This window comes from Anas platyrhynchos, chromosome 1 (genome assembly GCF_047663525.1).
Source record: "Anas platyrhynchos isolate ZD024472 breed Pekin duck chromosome 1, IASCAAS_PekinDuck_T2T, whole genome shotgun sequence".
Lineage (NCBI taxonomy): Eukaryota > Metazoa > Chordata > Aves > Anseriformes > Anatidae > Anas > Anas platyrhynchos.
The window spans coordinates 178,532,961-178,553,135 of NC_092587.1; the positions used below are offsets into that span (position 1 = coordinate 178,532,961).

The 20,175-nt window shown below is 45.0% G+C and overlaps 2 protein-coding genes across 10 annotated transcripts in view; one reads left to right on the forward strand and one right to left on the reverse strand.

The window, feature by feature from the left end:
- CDADC1 (cytidine and dCMP deaminase domain containing 1) overlaps nt 1-4,446 on the forward strand; it is a 15,513-nt gene extending 11,067 nt beyond the window's left edge. For both annotated transcript variants that reach the window (XM_027471515.3, XM_038173527.2), the window contains exon 9: nt 1,165-4,446. In XM_027471515.3, coding sequence (XP_027327316.2) covers nt 1,165-1,238 — 74 coding nt within the window. In that variant the 3' untranslated portion in view covers nt 1,239-4,446. The remainder of the gene's footprint in view (nt 1-1,164) is intronic.
- Nucleotides 4,447-8,265: 3,819 nt separating this feature from the next.
- The window catches only part of CAB39L (calcium binding protein 39 like), a 60,008-nt gene continuing 48,098 nt past the window's right edge, over nt 8,266-20,175 (reverse strand). For all 8 annotated transcript variants that reach the window (XM_072032562.1, XM_021269347.4, XM_072032561.1 and 5 more), the window contains 4 exons: nt 19,128-19,187; nt 17,595-17,660; nt 16,774-16,917; nt 8,266-10,170 (listed from right to left, as the gene is read on the reverse strand). In XM_072032562.1, coding sequence (XP_071888663.1) covers nt 9,991-10,170; nt 16,774-16,917; nt 17,595-17,660; nt 19,128-19,187 — 450 coding nt within the window. In that variant the 3' untranslated portion in view covers nt 8,266-9,990. The remainder of the gene's footprint in view (nt 10,171-16,773; nt 16,918-17,594; nt 17,661-19,127; nt 19,188-20,175) is intronic.

Consider the following 20,175-nt stretch of genomic DNA (forward strand, 5'->3'; position numbering starts at 1 on the left):
CGAACACTTCTCTGAACTTCTTGAGTAGATGAACTAATGGTAAGTTAAAAATATGAGCTGGTTTTAGCAAATGCTTGGCACTCGCATGCCTTACAAAATCTCGTAATGCTATTATTAGGAACAGCAATATGCTCTCCTGCACTTAGATCGTTTCAGACTACTTTATCATGTTTTATGTTGTTTTCTGTGAAGACTTTAAGGGACCTGGTGTGCCTTTTTTTTTTTTTTTTTTTTTAAGAGTTGGACTATTCCAAGTCATTTAAATATGCTGTGCAAGACATTCCAGTGCTTATCTTACTATGAAGCAGAACCCACACCAGTGTTTTCCAATTAATATTTATTTATATGCTTTTTTTTCTTCAGTTTTTGTTTGTTTTGATGATAGCTGGGGCACAGGTCACAAAATCCTTGTCTACCTGCACCCCTTTAGAACTGGAGCTGTCACCTTCTGAAAACAGGGTTTAGATGAGAGGTACTCTGAGGCCTTGTTGTGCTACAGAAGGGGCCTACCTCTTGCACCTGCTGCCAGCCACCAGTCCTTAAAATGTTCCTCAGTCAGAGGGGACAATAATGTGGAAAAATAAGTTAAATAATTTGTGTGCCTCAAGCAGAAAGATGCGGAGCATAAAGACAGGGAGCTGGCAGTAGCTCGAAGCGTTGAGTACCATGCTGGGAGCATAAACAAGACTGCAGGTGGTTTTTGTAGCACATGAATAGCCACAACCTAGAAGCTAATTCCTAACATAGTGAGCTAGATTAGTGAAGTCTTTCTGTTAGCTATTTCCTTATGGGTCACGGCAAGGAATGGGGAGGGAAGGGTTCAGGGTAGTGTTTATGGCATTAGTAATAACTGCCTAATGTCAGGGCGTGTTTGTCCCTCTCTCTGCTAATGGTTTTCAGCTGGAGATTCATCCTGTGGTACTTCTGTTTGACAACCTTTAGCAGGCTTCATTTTTCTAACAATGTTTTCTTTAGGATGGTATGCTCGCAGTTTCAACACTAAACTGTTTGAATTTGCTCTTTCCGTAATAGGTTTCTCTTGCTATGATTATTGCACGATCCCTATATGGGACCCAGTGTCATTCCAGTGTGCCTGTACCTGTTGAGTATTTAGACTATGCTTACTATTGTATTAACATAATTTACCTTTTCTTTTTCCTTTAGATGGAGTCCAGAAAACAAAATCAGTAGATGACCAGCAGCACCAAAACAAGAAACTGTGTCTTGGTCACTATTGAATAATTCAGCACTTCTGCAGTCTTGCTCTTTATTTTTTATAATGCAGCCTGTTTGCACTTTCAAATAACAAAGAGTTTTATTTATTGTTTGGAAGGTGATTTTTAGAATAAGTTTATTTATGATGTCTTAAATGTTTTACAGAGTTACCTGAAAGTCTTTTTAATTTACAAGTTCCTGGGGGAAAAAAAATGCTGCTTGTATTTTCTATGAAAGTAATCAGGTGGCAAATCATTGTCAAGGCATAAAAAAATACTGAAGGTTCCTTGGTGGTAGGTCGGAGGAGTAATAAAAGAGTTATCTCCTTGCTTGGTGTATGGATTGAGGGGATGAATTTCTACATTCTGGGTTATCAGAATGCAGAAATAAGTAGAATACTCAAGGGAATCTCGTAGAAAATGGTAGATAAATCATCACTGGTAATTATTCCTAGTCCCTGAAAGTGGCTTTTGCCTCTCAGTCAGCTTGTATGGTGGAGACACTGCCACTGGGATGGAAATGGTTGCTAGATGAGTGATTTGGAGATGAAGCTTGTCTCTCAAACATAACTTCTTCCAGCTACCATAGCAGCACGGCTCATCTGTTCTGTGGTACTTGCGCTGCTGCTGTGTGTTCTGCGTGCTTCCTCAAGTGCATCCCATCTGAATTAATCTAGATCTAGACTAGGTTTGCTTTTTCTCAGCTTCTGGATACAGGCCTGAAAAATTTTGGCTGTACGTGTATCGCTGGCCCTGGCGTACTGTGTGAAGATTGCTGGTGTTTAGTTTTTGTTAAGTTTCTCTAACGGGCATCTAGGACTCGAGGAACAGATAAAGAGCCAGAGGTCCTGTTGTTTCTTAGACAGGATGATCTGTACCAGTGGAACAGGCCAAATCTTTTCAGGTGCCAGTCTCTTCGCTGTCTACATGAGGAGGTGATGTTAAAATAGCTGGTTTCATGCAGTCTCGTGTTGTTGCTAACTTTGAGGGGACAGATAACTGGAATAGGGAGTTTTTACCCTTTGAACCATTTGAGAGGTCGCTCTCCCTACTCTCAGCTGTTTGCTGCTTTGAATCTGACCTCTAGCTGCTGTAGCAGATGTCCCAGGACTTTCTGTTCACTCCTCTGCTGAGCTCTCAAGTACAAATGCCTTAAACCTTTTTCATGCTGCTACTGGTAAGATGTGCAAACAGCCTCATCCCAGTTCTTCCACGCATCTTGTCTGTCTTTGTTGCCCTCCTCAAAACCCTGAAAGGGGAATCACGTTCTAAGATGCTGCTGCAGTTTCTGGTTTTACTTGTAGGCTTTGGATAGCAAAGCTGTGATTAGACAGTGCGCAAAGTGGCATTAACGTGGCATTAATAAGAGGTAGTTTGCTCACACCCAGTCTGGCTACTGCTCCCATATTTTAAGGTTCAGTTCTTGGTGCTCGGAACTGCACCGAGGAGCTGTGATTCCTCGCAGCCCACATTATAACTCCATACAGAACAGGGCAGTGCTTATATCCTCTTACTGCCATGACAATTCCCTCTCACTGAAGCTGGAGAAGCTGCTGTTTCCTTCAGTCTAGTTAAACTGAAGACTACTCTGCGGCTGCTGGAGGAGTGAGGTGCGTGCTGTTAGCAGCAGAAATCTCACCAGGCAAGTGTTTGACCTGCACCACCGCTGCCCTGCTGAGCAGGGTGCATAAAGCTTAATTTCCCAGGAGCAGATAGCACTACTGAAGGAGGAAAATACAACCCTGTTTGTCAACTGAAGGAAGGAAGGAAGGTGAAATCCTTTTTTTTGCATCATACTGAAAAAAGTGTGTTTGCACAGTAGCTCATGAGGAAGTAACTGAACTGCTGCTTCACTAGAACTGAATTACCACCAGGTCTTCTGGTCTAAAATGCAGAACTGGGATCCTGACCTTAGTTTAGGGCCAGCAGATCTTGCTGCAAGAGGTCTGTGCCTCACCTATCAGATGCAGAGTGCGGTGTAGATCCAGTTTTCAGACCGGGGATTAAGTTACTGTTCTGGGTGTTGTACAAACCTCAGAAATAGTTCTAGTTTGTTTTTTTTTCCTCTCATCAAGGAATACAGTTCCATTGCTTGCAACTTCCATATGAGGTTAAAATTGGGTAATGGTGGTGTTTCATAAGCAAGATTGTCTTTATAGTCTGTTTTAAATCATGAATATTTTTACTTTGGCATATTTTTTCTTTCCACTTCTTGTAAGCATCTTGTGTTAGAGTAATTACTCTTGGCTTTTCCTACAGATTGGAAGAACACTGTCCAGATTAAAGTAAAAAAATTCACCCTATTCCCTGAAACTTTGTTTCTATAATCCATTGGCAGTGCTTTTCTACTTGAGGTAGAAGCAGGGAAAGAAACAGGTGCAGATTTAAGGCCCCTTCATGTTTATACTGATCAGTCAACTGGTATCAAAGTAAATAAAGAACTCTGTATCTGTGCAGGAAAAGCTGAAATTGAAAAGTCCCCAAAAGGTTGTAGGTGGCCTGGGTGCAAGGAGAGGTAAATCAAGATACCCATCAAATATCCCACATCACATTAAATAACTACGCTGTGGTGAATGCTGCTGGTAGCCTGTACTTCATGAGGAGTTAAGATTTTACCTTTACTTTTTATTGATTTTTTTTTAAAAAAGTTATTTTTGTACAAAGCTTTCCGTGAAACTTGGAGCTGCTTTTAAGGCTGAAGGCTTGGAAGTCGGACTGTCTGTCATGCTGTGTTTCTACAAATCCCTCCAGAGGTTCACAAATTTCTCTGATTATCGGTGTAACACTACTTTACTTCTTGTTGGGATTGCAAAGTAGTGTCTTTATCCTGACCACTAGGAAGAATGTGAGCGGGGTTTCTCTCAACCCCCAGACCCCGTAGGCGCTGCCATGCACATCATCTGCGTACCTGAGAGAGGCATGGAAGGACTGGGCATCTCCTGCAGTGCTTGTTTTGCAAATGAACTCTAGGGTGTTTGTTTCTTACTTAAAAAGAAAACTGTATTTAAAACTACCAAATCTAGAAGTTATATATTTTATATATATGTATGAAATTTCCATTATGCATTTTGGGTCTCTTCCGTCCATGCCGGAGCAGTTGTCTCAATTGCAGGTATTAACTACCAGTAGTAATTTGGCTTCTTGACTGAGAATTACAGAGCTCCTCTGTTAATTATTTGCCTTACAGCAACATGTGTTTTTGGCTAATAAATTCAGTAAGTACTGAAGTGTATTTTTAAGTGCTTTGGTTTATTAGAAACACTACAGAGCGCTTTGAAATGCTCGCGCCCTTTACTGGCTGGGCGCTGTGCTTGCTCCTGCAGTCACAGCTCTTTGTGGAGCTGCATCGCCACCCTCTGCTCTGCCTGCAGACCTTGTCCCACAAGCATTAAAGGACATTAATCCCATCCTTGGGAGAGTAAGAGCTGCCTCAGGGAGCTGCTTGGCTGGCGGTGATGAAGAGGGCATAGCTCTGAGTATCCAGAAGCACAGTGGGTCCCGTGACAGTGGGAGCGTGACAAAACGCTCCCTAGAAACTCAGAGCACCGCTGTCTGCCTCTGGGGCGTGTTGGAGACAAAACCCTGAGGCACCAAAGAGCAGCTCCACCAAATTTCTGGTGGGGCCCGGCGCAGCCAGCAGAGGGCAGCGCCCGCGGGGCCTCGCAGCGCGGTGAGGCCGGGCCCGGAGCCCGCCCAGGGCCGCGGCTCCGCGGGCACCGCCAGCGGCCTGGCCCGGGAGGGGGGCGGGCGGAGCTTTGCCGTGCACGGTGCTGCAGACACCCCAAATAAACCCCCAGGGCTCCCCATTCAGGCAGCGAAAGGCGAAGGTGTGCTGGGACTCGTCACAAAAGCCGTAGATGTGATGAGGGAAGAAGTGAGGCTGGCACGGCCGCCACACAGGCTGAGCCGTGTTTGGGCTAGGGAGAGACACGCAGAGGGAAGGGCTGAGCACGGCTCTTCCCTGGGGTGTTTTGTGGCGTGGCATTTATCTCCTGCACGCCGACAAGGATGGGTTTGTACCTGAAATTTTCCGCCTCGTTTTGCTGAGGAGCCGGACGCCTCCTCATAGCGGGATGGTCTCCTGCAGGTCTCAGGACCACTGAACTCCCACCACCATTGAAGGGATCATTTCTGTCTGTTCCAGCCATAACATAGCCAGTTACTTCTGCACCATGCCGCTCACTGCAGCTACAGAAGCTCATTAACACAAACGAAGCCTTCATGGTCTGCCTGTGTTTTTCCTTCACCTTCATTGCTCAATTATCTTTCCTTTAGCTCTGGTGAGGTCACCTCCCTCCTTTGCCAGTAAGCTTTCCCCCAGGGCAGCTAAATTTCTAACTTGGCGAAAAAAATAAAAAATAAAAGGTTTAAGAAGCCTGGAGGAACCATGAAGTATTTCAACAACTTTAGCAAAAGTCAGGCCTTGGGGATGTGTCTCATGAAGGCCAGCATTGATACATTTTCCTCCTTCCCAGTGGCCTTTCAGAAAGGCCTGAAAGATGTCTTTAAAGCAGCACGTGTGCCGGGACATTCACCTGCCCACAGCCAAGCGTGGGGCAAGGCAGATTTATCAGGAGGAAGCAAAAACCAGCAGAAGCTCCTGGCTGTGTGGCTGAAAGGGGCACTACCCAGAGAGTAGTGGGCACTACCCAGTGAGCTGGGCTTGTTAAACAGACTGATGTCTCCCTCCCTTGCCTGCCATCCCCTGGGAAGCGTGGCTTTCAGTCCTGTCCCTGCTGTCTCCTTCCTGTCCCCTTTGACAGGCAGCACGAGCCACTGCAGCCAGCCCACGACACGAACCTGCTCCATCCCATGAGCTAATTGCAGCTCTGCCCTTGACACTCCTTGGGGCGCAAGGCGAGGCCCTGTGTGAATATCATTTTTCCCCACGCCCAGCTTTAAAGCAGGGAGGCTCCCGCTTGCCCTACACACGCAGAGGCAGAGCCGGCGGGCATCTGACCGCCTCCATGACGCTTTGTTTGCTCCCTGCCCGGGCAGGGCCATGCCGCCTGCTGAAACGCTCACCCCAGCTGCGTGTTTGCACAGGGCTCTGAGCAGATGCAACGGGCTCGGCTTTGACGAGGGCATTTTTTTATTTTTATTTTTATTTTTTAAATCCCTTCCAAGCCCTTGTCAAGCCAGCTGCGCCACGGAGCGCAGTGCTGTGCGTTAGCGGAGGTACCCGGCAATTTGGAAATAAAGGGCCTCTGTTGGGAAGAGTTGAGCAAGGCGCTTTCGTGGCCCGCAGGATGTGTTCCTGTCATCTGTGTGCCCTCAGAAGAAATGCTCCATTCATCGGCAGCCTGCTGGCTCTCCCCAGGAGAGCTGCACTGGCCAGTTGGGGTTTTTTTGTTTCTTTAACTACAAGGAGCTGGGCGATGGTGCTGATTAAACTGGCTCCTGTCATACTGCCTGCAGCCAAAGGGATTTGCTCCTACGCGTAAGCTTGGTGGTGAGGTGCTGGTTCTGCTTGTAAAACCTCAATGTGCTGGGGGTGCTTGGCCCCAGCACATGGCTCAGGGGGGTGTTAGCGCTAGGGCAACCCCCTCTGGGTGATCTTGAAGATGGAAGAGGTGATTTTTGTCACGGCTTTGCAAAGCCACTCACAACTTGTGCCACAGGAAAGGGTTTTGGTGGTTTCCTTGGTTTTCCTCCCGTCACATTCCTGGAAAGAGGAGCCAGCGGGAGGCAGGCCTGAGGCGCAGGACCACGAGTCAGGAGGGCTGGCTGACACAGATACCAACTGGCCAGTTCAGGTCACAGCTACGAAACAGGCCTCGTCCCATCCCTATCAGATTTTTCTTTGCTGCCCAAATCCTGGGACAGAAAATTATGTTTCAGAGATTCCTGGCACCCTGCTGCCTCAAGGAAGGCTTCACGTGCAGGAGCGTACGGGGCCTGTTGGCAGGGATTCACTCGTAAAACCCAACCCCCCCTGGATGCTGGGTGGGGACTGGGTTTATTTGAGAGGCTGCAGCCCACGCTTCCTCCAGCATCCTTCTCTCCCTGGACAGCCCTCATCTTCCCCATCCTCACACTGATGAACGTTGTCCTGCAGCCACGCAGCTCCCCCAGGTGCTAATTTCAGAGAAATCGTCGAGTTCCTGGTGGGAGCAGCTGCCGAGGCAGAAGAGGAGCCTTGGCTGAATGAACTGAAGGAAATGGGAATTTTTATCTTTACTTGGGAGTTGTATTAGAAAAGACCTCATTTGCATTTAATTAGGGATGCGTTCCCACCAGCTGTGAAATATTATTGTGGTGCCTCATTTCAGCTTCACCAATTCTTTTTCTTCTTTGAAGGAGCTACGCAAGCTGAGCTTGGGGAAGACTCAATTAACTAGGGTGCGTTGGCAACATTTGCTTTTTTTTTATGATAAGAAGCTTTTTTTTTTATGATAAGCCACACGGAGCCTGACACATCACTTCACTGCAAGCCCACCCATTTTCCTCTCTCGTTCAGCTGCACATACAAACACACACACATTTTCCACAAGCCCTCCTTGCCCCTTACTCCTGGGTAAGGCTGATGCTAAGGGCACCTCTGCACAGGTCCCACTCACGCTGTCACACGGAGGCATTCTCCAAAAACACACTGTTAGGCACTTTTTCCAAGCGCAGGCTGGAAGCCTGATGCTCTGCAACTCCAGAGGCTGAGGCAATGGCCACGTGCCTCTGCGTTAATCCAGCCCTGGAGATGGGTCCCACCCTTCGGCTTCGGGCTCCAGATCTCAGAGGATCAGAGCAGCTAGCTCCGAGGACTGCTGCTCTGGAGATACTCCCTTATCGAGCAGCGAGCATTCCTCTGGTAGCACCAGGGGTGAAGACCACAGGCAGGCGAAGCTGGACGGCAGCCTGGGCTGCCAGGCCCCCTGCCAGCAAGGGCTGCAGATGCAATGCTCGCAGTGGGGATGGATGAGCTCTGAAGAAAGTGCTCATCTGTCTCTCTCCGTCTGCTGAAACCGCTTGGCAAAGGAGAGAGGGGATTTAGCACCGCGCAGTGCTGCTATCCCGAAAGGCAAGAGGAAAAAAAATAACAAATAGAAATAACGGGTAATCAGTAATCATGCCTTTAATAGCTTGTAAATATTTTCTTTTTAAATTCCAGGCAACTAAGATGTACATTTTTTGTGTATATCTGACATCTGAAAAAAATAAAATAAACCAAAAAAAGTGACTCTACAATCTGTTCAGTTTCATTTCTTTTCTAAAGCGCATAAATTACAGTATCAGTCACCCCAATATACAACTGCTTTACGAAGGAAAAAGTCTTGTTCTGTTTTTACAGTTCAGTTTCACCTTTTTACCTGAAGCGTTAGCTATAGCTTTAGCTAGATAACTGCCTTACAACAAACAGGAAAACTCAGAACTTAGGCTGTCAAGAAAAACTCAAGAAATTTCCACTCCCTGCTCTCAAACTCCACTTCCCAATAAAGCATCAGAGTAACATTTTCATTTCCCCCACTAGAATACAAAAGACACCCAAAAAAACTGTTCAAACACACCTGGGAAACACTGTTTGGACCGCAGAGCTTATTAAACTTAAAACGTGAGCAGTGCAATGATTTCCCTTCCGAAACCTACCACGGAATCCGAATTCACACCTGAATGAACAAGGACAGAAAACACCAGCCACGAAGCAGCCTGAGGTGCCTAGGGATGCTAAACCTGATTTAGGTACCCGATAAATGCTCTCAGCTTTGAGAGCACTTGCAGCCCCCGAATGGCTCCAGGAGCCACTTGGGTGGTTCAGGCCAAGGCCATTTACAATCGGGAGCCTTCCTTTCAATACCCAGATGTAAAAATCTTGGCCAAAGCACTCCCAGCACCAGGAAGCGCGAAGGACCAGCCCGTGACCCACGGCAGTGCCAGGGCTCAACGCTTGGTGGGGTTCAACCACACAGCTCTGGCCACCACGCACTGAGACTGGGGACAGACTTCTTGCTGGGTTTTATAGGAGCAGGATCATTTTATTAGCAATGCCACACGGGCCCTGACAGAGGCAGGGGATGCTCTTGCCTTCCTCCCACTGGTGACTACGCGGTCCATCGGTCTGGCCATGAACCAAAGGGAACAGCCTGTGCCCCAGCACCAGGTAGATCGTGTGCTGGAAAACGGGAGGCTGGCAGAAACAGCTCAGCTGGCTGATGTCTTCGTCCACTTCCCTAGCGCAGACTGAATAGAAAACCTCTGACCTAGGGTAAAGAAAAACTTAACGATGAAAGAACACAAAAATGAAGCGAAAATGTGATCTTCACTGCGTTTAATCTCCCGCTGTTTTGACTAAAGAACAGAATCTACAACTGCAGCTAACTCCAGAGACAAATGTACTCTTTCACAGTCTTGTGTGTGTGCAGCACTAAACCAAAGTCACAACTACAGGTGCAAAGAAGAGCATTAGTCCTCAGCAGACCTACTTTGTGCACTCACCAACAGCTCAGGTTTGCCGATAAAGTTAAGCAAAATAGGTTCGTCCTCCTTGAGCACAAACAGAGAAATCTGTCAAACCAGCTTCTAATACAAACAGGTTCTAAACTGACATAAATAATTATAGTCTTGATTAAAAATAATATATTATTCTAGGTTTTGTATTTATTTTTTTTTTTAGTTTCCATGTAAAACCCCTATATTCCTGACATCTACAAACAAAGACAAAATTAAAAAAAAAAAACAAATAACAGGCACTTGTGCCTTCTCAAGCACTATCGTGGTGTTTAAGGGACACGGAGGAACTTAACAGATGAGATTAATGCCTACAGTGGAAAACGAGTGGAGTTCTTCAAGCTGTTGGCTTTTTCAAGTCTCGGATTTGCTTAATCAGGTAGTTCTTCTCATCAGTGAACTGTTCGTCATCCGTCCTTTCTTTCTGGAAATTGCTCAGAAACTCAATGAGCTTGGGTTGGTTTTTCAACAGGATCTCCACGATGGGCTGTGTTTTGTTTGGACTGGCCACAAAAACCTAACATGCAAACAAAACCGGGCACGGCAGAGAGAGAAAAGAGAAAGAGAGAGAGGAACAATCAGTCACACACAATGTTGCCACAAGTTATTTTCTTGTCCCAGGGCAGGGGGAGAGGAGTTACAAACACATTGGTTCAACAGCAACCTGAGCAAAGCCGTGCCTGCGTGTGGCATCGTTTCCCCTTATTTTTGCTTCTTTGTTGATCAAGTATTTGATTGCAAACGCAGCTGTTGAGAGCGGGCTATCAATTCCCAGCCTCTCCCACACGCAGCACTTACTACGCATAAATTAATTATCAGGAGAACGGAAAGGCTTTGTGTCAGGTCTGATATCATTTCCATACTAAACCAGGCCTAAAATTAGACCTGCCAGCTTTGTTTTGGTTTGGGAGACACGTCAGAGGCTTCGCTTCCCCCGGCCTAATCCATCCACGGGAGCGTGGAAATTTACAGCAGCAGCGCCGGGGCACATCCAGCTCCGGAGCAGGGAGGTGATGCGAGGCTCAGATGCTCGCCAGTCCCTGTGGGCTTACTGGTCTTGTCACGCAGCGACTTTAAAGGCTAAGCCTCGCTGTGCCTTGGTTTTTCCTTTTGTAAAACCTAAAACCTCCAGCCCCAGCCTTCCAGGTGGGAACACAACCCCACATGCTGTTTCTTTAACATTTTCTCTGCCTTACGCAGGAAACTCCAGGCCAGCAGTGATGGGCTCTGCCCAGGGAGCTCAGGACACCACAGAGAGTGGGGCTGTGAGGACACGAGGCAGAGGGAACACATACATTGCACCCCCTGGCCACCACAGGAGGAGTTCCCACATCTGGCTTGGGCCGAGGTTGCCATGGCCGGTCAAACAAAACAGCGCCTGAGCGCTTGTGCAACGACATAAATAACTCGAGTTATTCTCTACCCGACGAGAAGAAATTAAGGATGGACAGGACTGGAAAGCGGCCAGTTTCCCTCCGAGCCTGTTCAAACCAGAGTAAAAACAAACATCTGCTGACAGCGTTGAATGGCATTTTGTCCGGCCGAGCGCTCGGCCCAGCCCCGGGGCTGCTGGCTCCAGACCTGGGGCTCCTCTGCAGGTTTCTCCTCCCTGCGATTTTGGCCACGTGAAAAGCTGGGATACATCATGTAATCACGGTGTTACGTGAGGGGGAACACGCACACGCCGTGCTCTGTGTGGCCAGGCCACGGTCCTTGTGATGGTGGAACATCCCCAGTTATTCACGCCCCCTGCACAGGCCTCTGCATCACCTTTCTTTGATTACCTTGAGCTATCATCTTAAATATATATATATTTACATATATATGTGTATTTATACCTACATGCCACCCTAAAAATTCACAACAATAGCACCCATAGACCAAACTCTTCAAGAATCCCTTCAGAGCAGCCACCCTACGGTAACAGCTTTCCTACACGGTGCTCCAAGCCTTCAAAACCTAACACCTTGCCAGGGACACATTTCCCAGCCCATGGGGTGTCCAATTCCCAGCTCTCACTACACCTGATGGACTGTCAGTAGCTAATTGTTCTATCACTGCCTGCTACATGTGAAAGCAATACCCCTTCCCTTGCAAATAACTTCGATATTCTGCTACCGCTCCGTTGTTTCCCCTCAGTCTGAGAAATAAAGGGCTTGGGAATGTAAATCTGAATGTACTTGACAGCTTTCCACTCTGTGCCTTATCTAAGGAATATGGATCTTGAAGTCTCATGGGTATGAATGCTTGGCTCTGGCTGAGACTGCGGCAGCTCATGCTCTCAGCTCCAGCAGCCCCACGCGCTGACCCACAGGAGGCCATCGTGGTGATCCTTCTAGGGCTTGGGGACGTGGTAAGCCCCAAGTCCTGTGGACCAGCTTCCTTTGAGAAAAGCAGCACATGATTCTGAAGGCCGGGATGAGGAAAACATCCATTACAAAGCCTTGCTGCAAGGTTTTCATTCTGGAGTTCGGTTCCTCCTCTGTGACCTTTTGGGATGTATTACAGAAGGCCTGATCCTGAAGGGCATCTCCATGAAGGAAGGTGAAGGACATCTTCCTTCAGCAAGCATTAGGCCTCGTTACAAAGATAACTAAAGGCTGACTCTCAAAAATCAACAAATCTGCATAATTCTTCTCGTAAAAACCCATCTGGTCAGCAAACATAACAAAGGTTTTAGCGATAAACCTAGTAAATGCCAGCATTTCGTGCTGGTTCTGCAACTGGTATTACTGTAGTAAATAATTAAAGGCTCTAGTTTAATAGAAGACATCACATCCTGTTTATCTTCCAGCTCGATTATTTATAGATTATTATCATCCCCTTGCAAAACTGTCAGACTGAACATCCAAACAAAGATCATCTTGACTGCCAGTCTTGCTCAGTGTCAAAAGGGACTCGTAAAGAGAGAACGTTAAAGGCACAGAAAATTCCTGAAATGTTATTCAATGCTTCAGCTAAGCAAACAAAGTAAGTTCTGCAAGTATCAACTAATCAGATCCACAAAAGGCCAGGATTAGGACCACCAAAACATTTTGTGGTTAAAGAAGAGCGCCCTGTATTCACAAGTCTCTTTTGCAGCTCTCTGTAAATAGAAATCATTGCTAATGCTAGCTGGGACATTTTTACTGAAATGAATTTTAACTTCAGCTAAAACACTTCACAGAAAGTCCATTTCACCCATGGTTTTACTATAAAAGATTGTGTGTCCTAGAGTACACTTAATTCTGATATATGAGAGAGAGAGACCCGAAATAAAGAGAGCACTCGTATTAAAATTCCTACTCTAAAAATAGCCGTTTCAGCACAGTTCCGTTTTGTGAATATTTTTAAAAGGCCTGGAATGAAAATCATCTCAGAAAAAGTTGCCCAAAGTTGCCTCTTGCTCTCTTCTGCATTAAGAGTCATACATTGTGTTGTTTTTTTCTCCCCAAACAAATACCAAAATCACTTGATTAGAGAATCTGACCGTGTTTCCTTACAATTAACGACCAGCAACCACCATCCTCTGGGACTCCGGCAGAACAGGGCTTGGATACCCTGAGTATTTTAAGACTTCATTTGGGGTCAAGCACAATCTTACCGTGGCAGGAAACTGCAGACAGAAGTGCCTCACGGTTCACGTTGCTTGTACTGTCATGCTTTGCATTTCTTGCCCTACAAACTCTCCAGCTGAATAGGCGGAGAGGACAGACACATCCACACACACTTGGGTTCAGCTTCCTATCAAGAGGAAGCTGTCAGTACGGCCAAATTATCTGAGACCATTTGCAGAGCGAGAGGTTGCTCTGCAATGTGCAGGGAAGAGAACGGAAAAATTAAGCTAAGGTCACAAAACACAGTGTACCCGGTCTATTTTTAGATTTAAACAGTAAAATATATCTTGCTAAATGTCTGCTTAAGAACAAGAAAGTTACATAATCCTGATTCACCACTCCGGGGTGTTTTTCCTCAAAATAAGCTAATTTGTTTACGTGAAAGCCAAGAGGGCTCGTTATTAGCTTTTATTTGTAAATGCATTAGGTCAAAGGATGACCTGCACTGCGTTCATGTAAAGCTGTGCTCTCGCCTTCAGGCAAGCTCACAGCAGGCTCCACTAAAAACTGTCACAAATCCACCACGGGAGGATTACATTCCTAACACCTGGTCCTCGAAGTGTGGATGCTCAAGGCTGAGAAATCAGGGCAGAGGAGACTGGTGACTGTCAAAGCCCACAGCTCTGGGTCCCCACTGGAACATCTCTGGGGGAGAAGGGAAGAGGTGGGGTGTGTTAGCGGTGTGTTAGCTTTTCCTAATGATTAAATATTGGCTAATCCTCATGCATACACTGTGTGGGACAGCCAGCTTTACAAAGTGCCCTTAGGATGATGCTGCAAGGCAGAAACTCCACCTTGCTCAGGCAAAAGGAACGGGAGGAGGAAGCCAGGAGGAAGATCAAGCATCTCCTGGGAGGAAAATGGAAGCAGGTACTGCAAGAAGACACTCTGGTTGTCCTCAGTTTCCCATGGAAAGCATCCTGGATGAACAAATATTCTCAGAGCTCAAAGGGTGTTGTCAGCCATCAAACACTCCTGCAAAATATTCGTGTACATGAGGTGCTCATCATTTTAGTCTCTGCCTTACAGTTTTGGGTCCTGAATAATAAGAAATTGCCTCCAGACCCAAGAGTTATATGCCTTTCTGGGGGTTGGCTGGGGCATGAGGAAAGCTGAAACCTGAAGGCTTACAAAACAAGCACTTTTTCATTTCAGATGTGTCTAACTGGTGAAACATCTCACTCAGGTAATTTAAACCCCAATCTTTTGGCAGCTCAGACAGAGCAGCGAGTATCTGCTTCTCAGCAGGCCTTTGATTTCAAGTGACTGTGGTTAGTCTGCTGTAATTTCAACCAGGGTTTTTTTCAACCAGAGGTGTTTTGCGAGCTCATTTTAAAAATGCAGGCACAGTTTAAAATTTATGAGATTAAAAGCTGAGGACCAGATTCCTCTCCCAGTTACATTAGCACAGAATTATTACAGCTGACAAGAGAATCGGGTTCAGGGACAGTAACCCAGAAAGAGTAGGCAGGGACACACTGCAGAGCAGGGCACAAGAAAGGAGAAGTGTTTTGCCCTCTTCTCTTGAATATCTAAGGATTTCCTTTATTAATTCTCCAGAAGTTAGAGTGAAAAGTGAAATCAGAGGAAAACGCCCTTCTCTACCAAGCTGGTTCACAACAGGATTTCCTATAATATATCCTATACCTCCCCTGCCCACCTGGGAGAAGCTGAATTCTTCCAGATCCACATAACCCATGCCCTCAGTGAGGACCTAACAGAGGAGCTTTGCTGAGCTTCTAGAGCTGCTCTGGTGTGCTGCTGCTAGGGATAAAGAAGCAATTTCCAGCTGATCAGCTGCTGCTCCAAGCCTGCAGTTCCCACACAATGAGCTTTATGGATATGAGACAGAGTAAGGCACCACTTAAATGCTGCTGGTGGGTACTACTGAAAAAAACATCAACATCCCATGGAGGATAGCATCTGAGGACAGAGTTTGGTGCTTTGAACTGAAGAGACACAGCTTTATCATCATGCACTGTTTATTTTGCCAGGCACCTGAAGGCCTCAGCATCACATCCACGTGGCAGCAGTTGTGGTTGAGCAAGGCTGAGCCTACAAAACCTACACTCTAATGGGAAATGGGACACGGCCTGGTGGTAAAGGAAAAGAAGGAAGGAATGGGAAGGAGCAACATCAACACGGTTGCACAATGGAATCCTTACAAATTATTCGAAATCCTTTCAAATGCTTCTTACAGTAAGTAAAATCAGCTGTTCCCAAGGCCCAGGCCATGCCTATCATTAGTAAGGACCAGCAATTCATCTGTTTCATACACAGAAAGCTGGCATTTGTTCACAGAGTGGCAAGCAGACCCCAATCCTCTGATCCCTTCCCTCCACAGGCATCTCAAAGGCTGCAAGTGTTCTGAGCCTGACTGCTCTCTTATCTTGAAGCTACAGACCTTCTGATAAGGAGGAAGAGGAGGAGAAGTTGCTCACAGTGGTTCAGCTGATGACGGAGGAAGTGAGCAAGGGAACAGCTTACCAAGCTGCTTATTTCAGAGAGGGATTTTTTTTTTTTATCTTAATCCTCCTTGAGACTTTTTTTTTTTTTTTTTTTTTTTGGTAAATGAAAAGCATTTTGGAGAAGCTGTACATCCTCTAAACCTCCATGCCAAAGACCTGAAAGCTTTTTGCTAAATGAGAGATGGCAGAACTACAGAACTCAATCTGAATTTGTGGAGGGTGATCTGTGATCTGGTATCTTCCCTAACCATCTTGGGGAAGACTGTCCTCACAGACTCCCCTCTTCTGAAAATTATTAGCAGCTCTATTTCCACAGTTTGAAATGAATACAGTAACTCCAAACTAAAGGTAGCCTTCCACAGTAACAATTAAATTCACCCTCTGATTGAGAGCAGAGCTCTTTTTTTGAGAGGAAAACAGTAAACTATCCACCTGTTAACATTAATCAGTGAAAAAGAGGACGCTAGATGGGTCTTGTAATTGTTTAAGACTGTGCTAATGATCAGTGCAAAAGGCAGGAAGGATTAAACTTATTTCAAGCTCAGATCTATCAAATCTTTTCAATACCTTTAAAAGCAAATTGCGTTCACATTGATGCACAGTGCTAGCACTGCCTACTTTTGGTCTTAATGTAGAGTTGTAAGACACTGTTGTTGTTTTGTGTTTTTTTTGGTTGGTTGGTTGTTTTTGTTTGTTTGTTTTAATATACTTACCCAGAATCACACAGTAAAATACCTAAGAGCTGGGGAAAGGACCCTAGATAATATCTAGGAACTGTGTATTTTGGTATTTTACCATCCACCTCATCCCTGTGTGAGGGACTACCCTCAGCCCAAACTGAAATGAGGCTGCATTAGATCTCACCTGAAAGTGAGACAAAACAGACAGAGGCTGTGTGATAGAGAGGTTTTCAATAAGGATATTCTCAAACAACTGAGACAACTGTAAACCCTACCCTTTAGCCTTATTTTTGAGGGATTTCTCTTGCCCTCTTTGCAAGATACTTTTCTGAGCAGAAAAGGAAGTCTGCCATCTGTATAGCTCCCGCTAGCTCACCTTGAACACGTGGAATGCTTCAAATTGAATGTTGGGGCTTTTATCTCGCAGCAAGTTCATCATCAGCTTCAGATTCTCTGGTTTGCTGATGTATTTTGTCATGATGGCAAAGTTGTGTCGGTCCAGAATCAGCTCACCCAGAAGCTATAGAGAAAATTACAAAAAAAAAAAAGAAAAAAGAAAAAAAAAAGGTTATCACTTGATTATTGAAGGCAAAGAAAGCAGCAGCATATGTTAATGTTTGTCTTAAGAGTTTTTGATGTCACTACATTAAAAAAACATAACTAGACTTGTGCTCACGTAGTTAATTACTTGATGCCCATTTTCCAAACATTACAGAAAAGGTTACCACATATGGACTGAATGTAATAGGAGCTGGTGTGAGCCAGATGGGACAGAAGCAAGTGTAGTGAAACTGTCCCACAAAGACACCTTTAATTTCTCTCAGACTTCATGTTAACACATCTATTTGGTCCCATCTGCATTCCATATCAGACGTGGTGCTGCGGTGGCCAGAAGCAATGAACAAACAGGGGCCATGATGTTACTCTCAAGTCCATTTTAACTTATGTTCTGAATTGAAGTACAAATTTGAGGTCAGAGGAAAAATGATGGTGCTTGTTGCATAGGAACAGTCCAATGCTTCCATAGAGATCCAGGAAATAAAATTCACAGCAAGCTCTTGTGCGTTGTATGAAAAGCGTCCCCAGACATTCATTTCTTTTTTGTTAGAAATTACGTGATTACATATATGCATTTAGATATTCTTCATAACACGAATTACAAATTTTCAAGGGAAGTGCTGAAAAATGTTGCTTTACCTTCAAAGACTGTCTCTTTGTTACGTAATTCTCAGAATTGATGAGTTTTTCATAATCCTCAAAGATCTAGAGTAAAAAGAAAACAAATGCATTCAATTCATGCCCATCCTTCTCCCCGTTTCCTTCTTGTCCTTCCACCCTGGAGGAGCAGCAGAAGCAGCAGCAGTGCCACCCTCTCACACCTCACCGCAATGGCAGGCCAAGCTCTTGTGGCCTTTTTTCTCTGCTTGCTAGCACGTAGTGAATTGATGCCCAGTAATACTCATCTGCCAAATGCTACACGGAGCGATACCACATATGGACTGGATGTAACAGAAGGTAGCATGAGCCAGCTCGCAGAGAAGTCAGCCAGTGCCTGTACAGCCTTCTTTTACAAGAGAGTAAATCTGCTGCTGGGACGCATGGCTGTGTTTTACTTTTACTTGCAATTTAATGCAGCAGCCCGAACTGGTGACAGTGCATCCCATACTGGCATGTGCCAAAAGCTCTTTGTGAGCTGCCCCCTGCTTTCAACACCCTCACTCAAAAAAGTGCTTTGCAGAATGAGGATCACTAGGAGTATGTTGGCTTTTTGCAGGTGGTAAAAGAAATTTAGAGGTCAAGAAGATGTTCATCAACTAAACAAGCAAAATAAACCTACCACTGTCCTAGAATCATCAAAAAAAAAATCCTAATGCCCACTATTTATTCTTCAAATTTTAAACCTTCAGTAAGAGTAGAAGGGAGCCTGTTCCACTGCAGTCCTGCAGTACTGACAGAGGAAAGATGAGCAGAAACACTAAATTTGCTCCAGTTAAGCTGCATGTGTGACTCAGCAATAATCAGCCTGATCTTTATTTAACCTTCTTGGTAACTCTAGAATGAAAGAAATAGTCATCGGCCTTTTTACTTTGGCAATGAAATAAAGAATACCTGAGGTAACACGAGAACATAACCTCTAGCCTCGTTCCATTATCCCTATCAGACCAATTTCAGTTGATTCCAGTGGAATTTTTTTTGACTGATATTTGATTCAAAACGGAGTCAAAAAGTCAAAGTGAAAAATGGCAACAAACCAAGGGACTAATTGATTTAGGATGGTAAGGAGAATAGTGGCATCTCTGTCTCCCACTTAGGTACATGTAATTTTCAGCAACACTAAAACTTCTCCTCTGTCCCAGAGCATTGCAAGTTGCACTGCTATGGCCCTACCTGGAATACCACAAAACTATTTAGAAATGCAAACACTTTTCCCCATGGTCTACCTAAATACTGTTTGTGGCTCCATTCACCTATGAGGAGATACAGTACGGACATGAGTAAAACTTGTTCTTAAACTTTGAGTTCTCCTGAAAACTTGGCATCCATCCCCTGTGGATGTGAGCAGTGCAGATACCTGTATTTCAAACACCACATTTAGTAAAAGCAATGCTTAGTTTTGCAATCCTGTGTGACTGTTTTATGTGGAGCGTGAAATCCTCCACTAGTGAAAGCACGCTTCTTCTAGCTAAGCATGACGAGATTTTATAAAGTTCTTCTGTCATTTGTACTTACTGTATCGTAGTTTTGTTCCAGAAATTCTGCTACCAGCAACTTGTGTCTTGTTAACAGGTCCTGGGAAAGAGCAGAGAAAGGTTCCCTAAGAGAGTTTGCCCATTCAATTGTCCCTTTATTCTCTAATATGTTTTAGTATTTTTTTTTATCACTTTCTTTCTTTTTGTCGTCACTGTGTACAGTACTTAAAATAAACTGGGGTGAGGGAAAGGAGGAAAGCAAAACAACCCTTTATGAAGGGATCAGCTTAGATCCCACAACCAAAAAGGATTTCCATTCTGACCCATAACTGGAAAATTATGAAGTTTTATCGATTGTTATTGCTCATCTCCAATGAATGTAAAAAGGCAATCTCAAATTCAACCACTCCAGGTTCCCTCCACGTCCATCCCATCCCCAAAATGGGAGGTCTCAGGTAGATGGGATGCATTCCTTCTGTTTTTCTGCCTAAGGTGGGCTTCCCAACACAAGCAGCAGCAGAGACCTTTTAGGCAGCCGAAGTTGCACAGCAGGCATCCCGTCCCAAAAGGTGGCTAACCAATTCAAATCGGAGCACCCTCTCTCTCAGAATGGGAATGCTGCTGGTGCTCAGCAGCAGAGATGCAAATGTTCAGCTCCAGATGAAATCAAGTCTCTTTACTGCATGAATAGCTGTAACTGAAGTGGCCGGTTTGAGGCATTTAAGTTTAATTTGTATCTTTTTTTCCTCTTTTAAAACATAACACTGGTGACAATAAATGCCTGATGAGGTCCATTCAAGTTGCTATTTTTTCAGTGAATCACTTTCTGGTATCCTTTTCATCATCTTTTCCTTGGTTTCCTTAACCACCGTCAGAAACCTAAACAGCCTTGTTGAAGTAGATGCACCGCCACATCCCCTACAGCATCACAAATAAAATGAATTCTTTACATACTAATCCTTTAATTTATTTTTACCATCAATTATAAGAGGAAAGCAGGGTACATTATGCTTTAATACATCCCTTTATTTAGCAGGATTGCAATGATACCAGTTTAAAAGGCTGAGCACAACAAATGGGATTCAGAA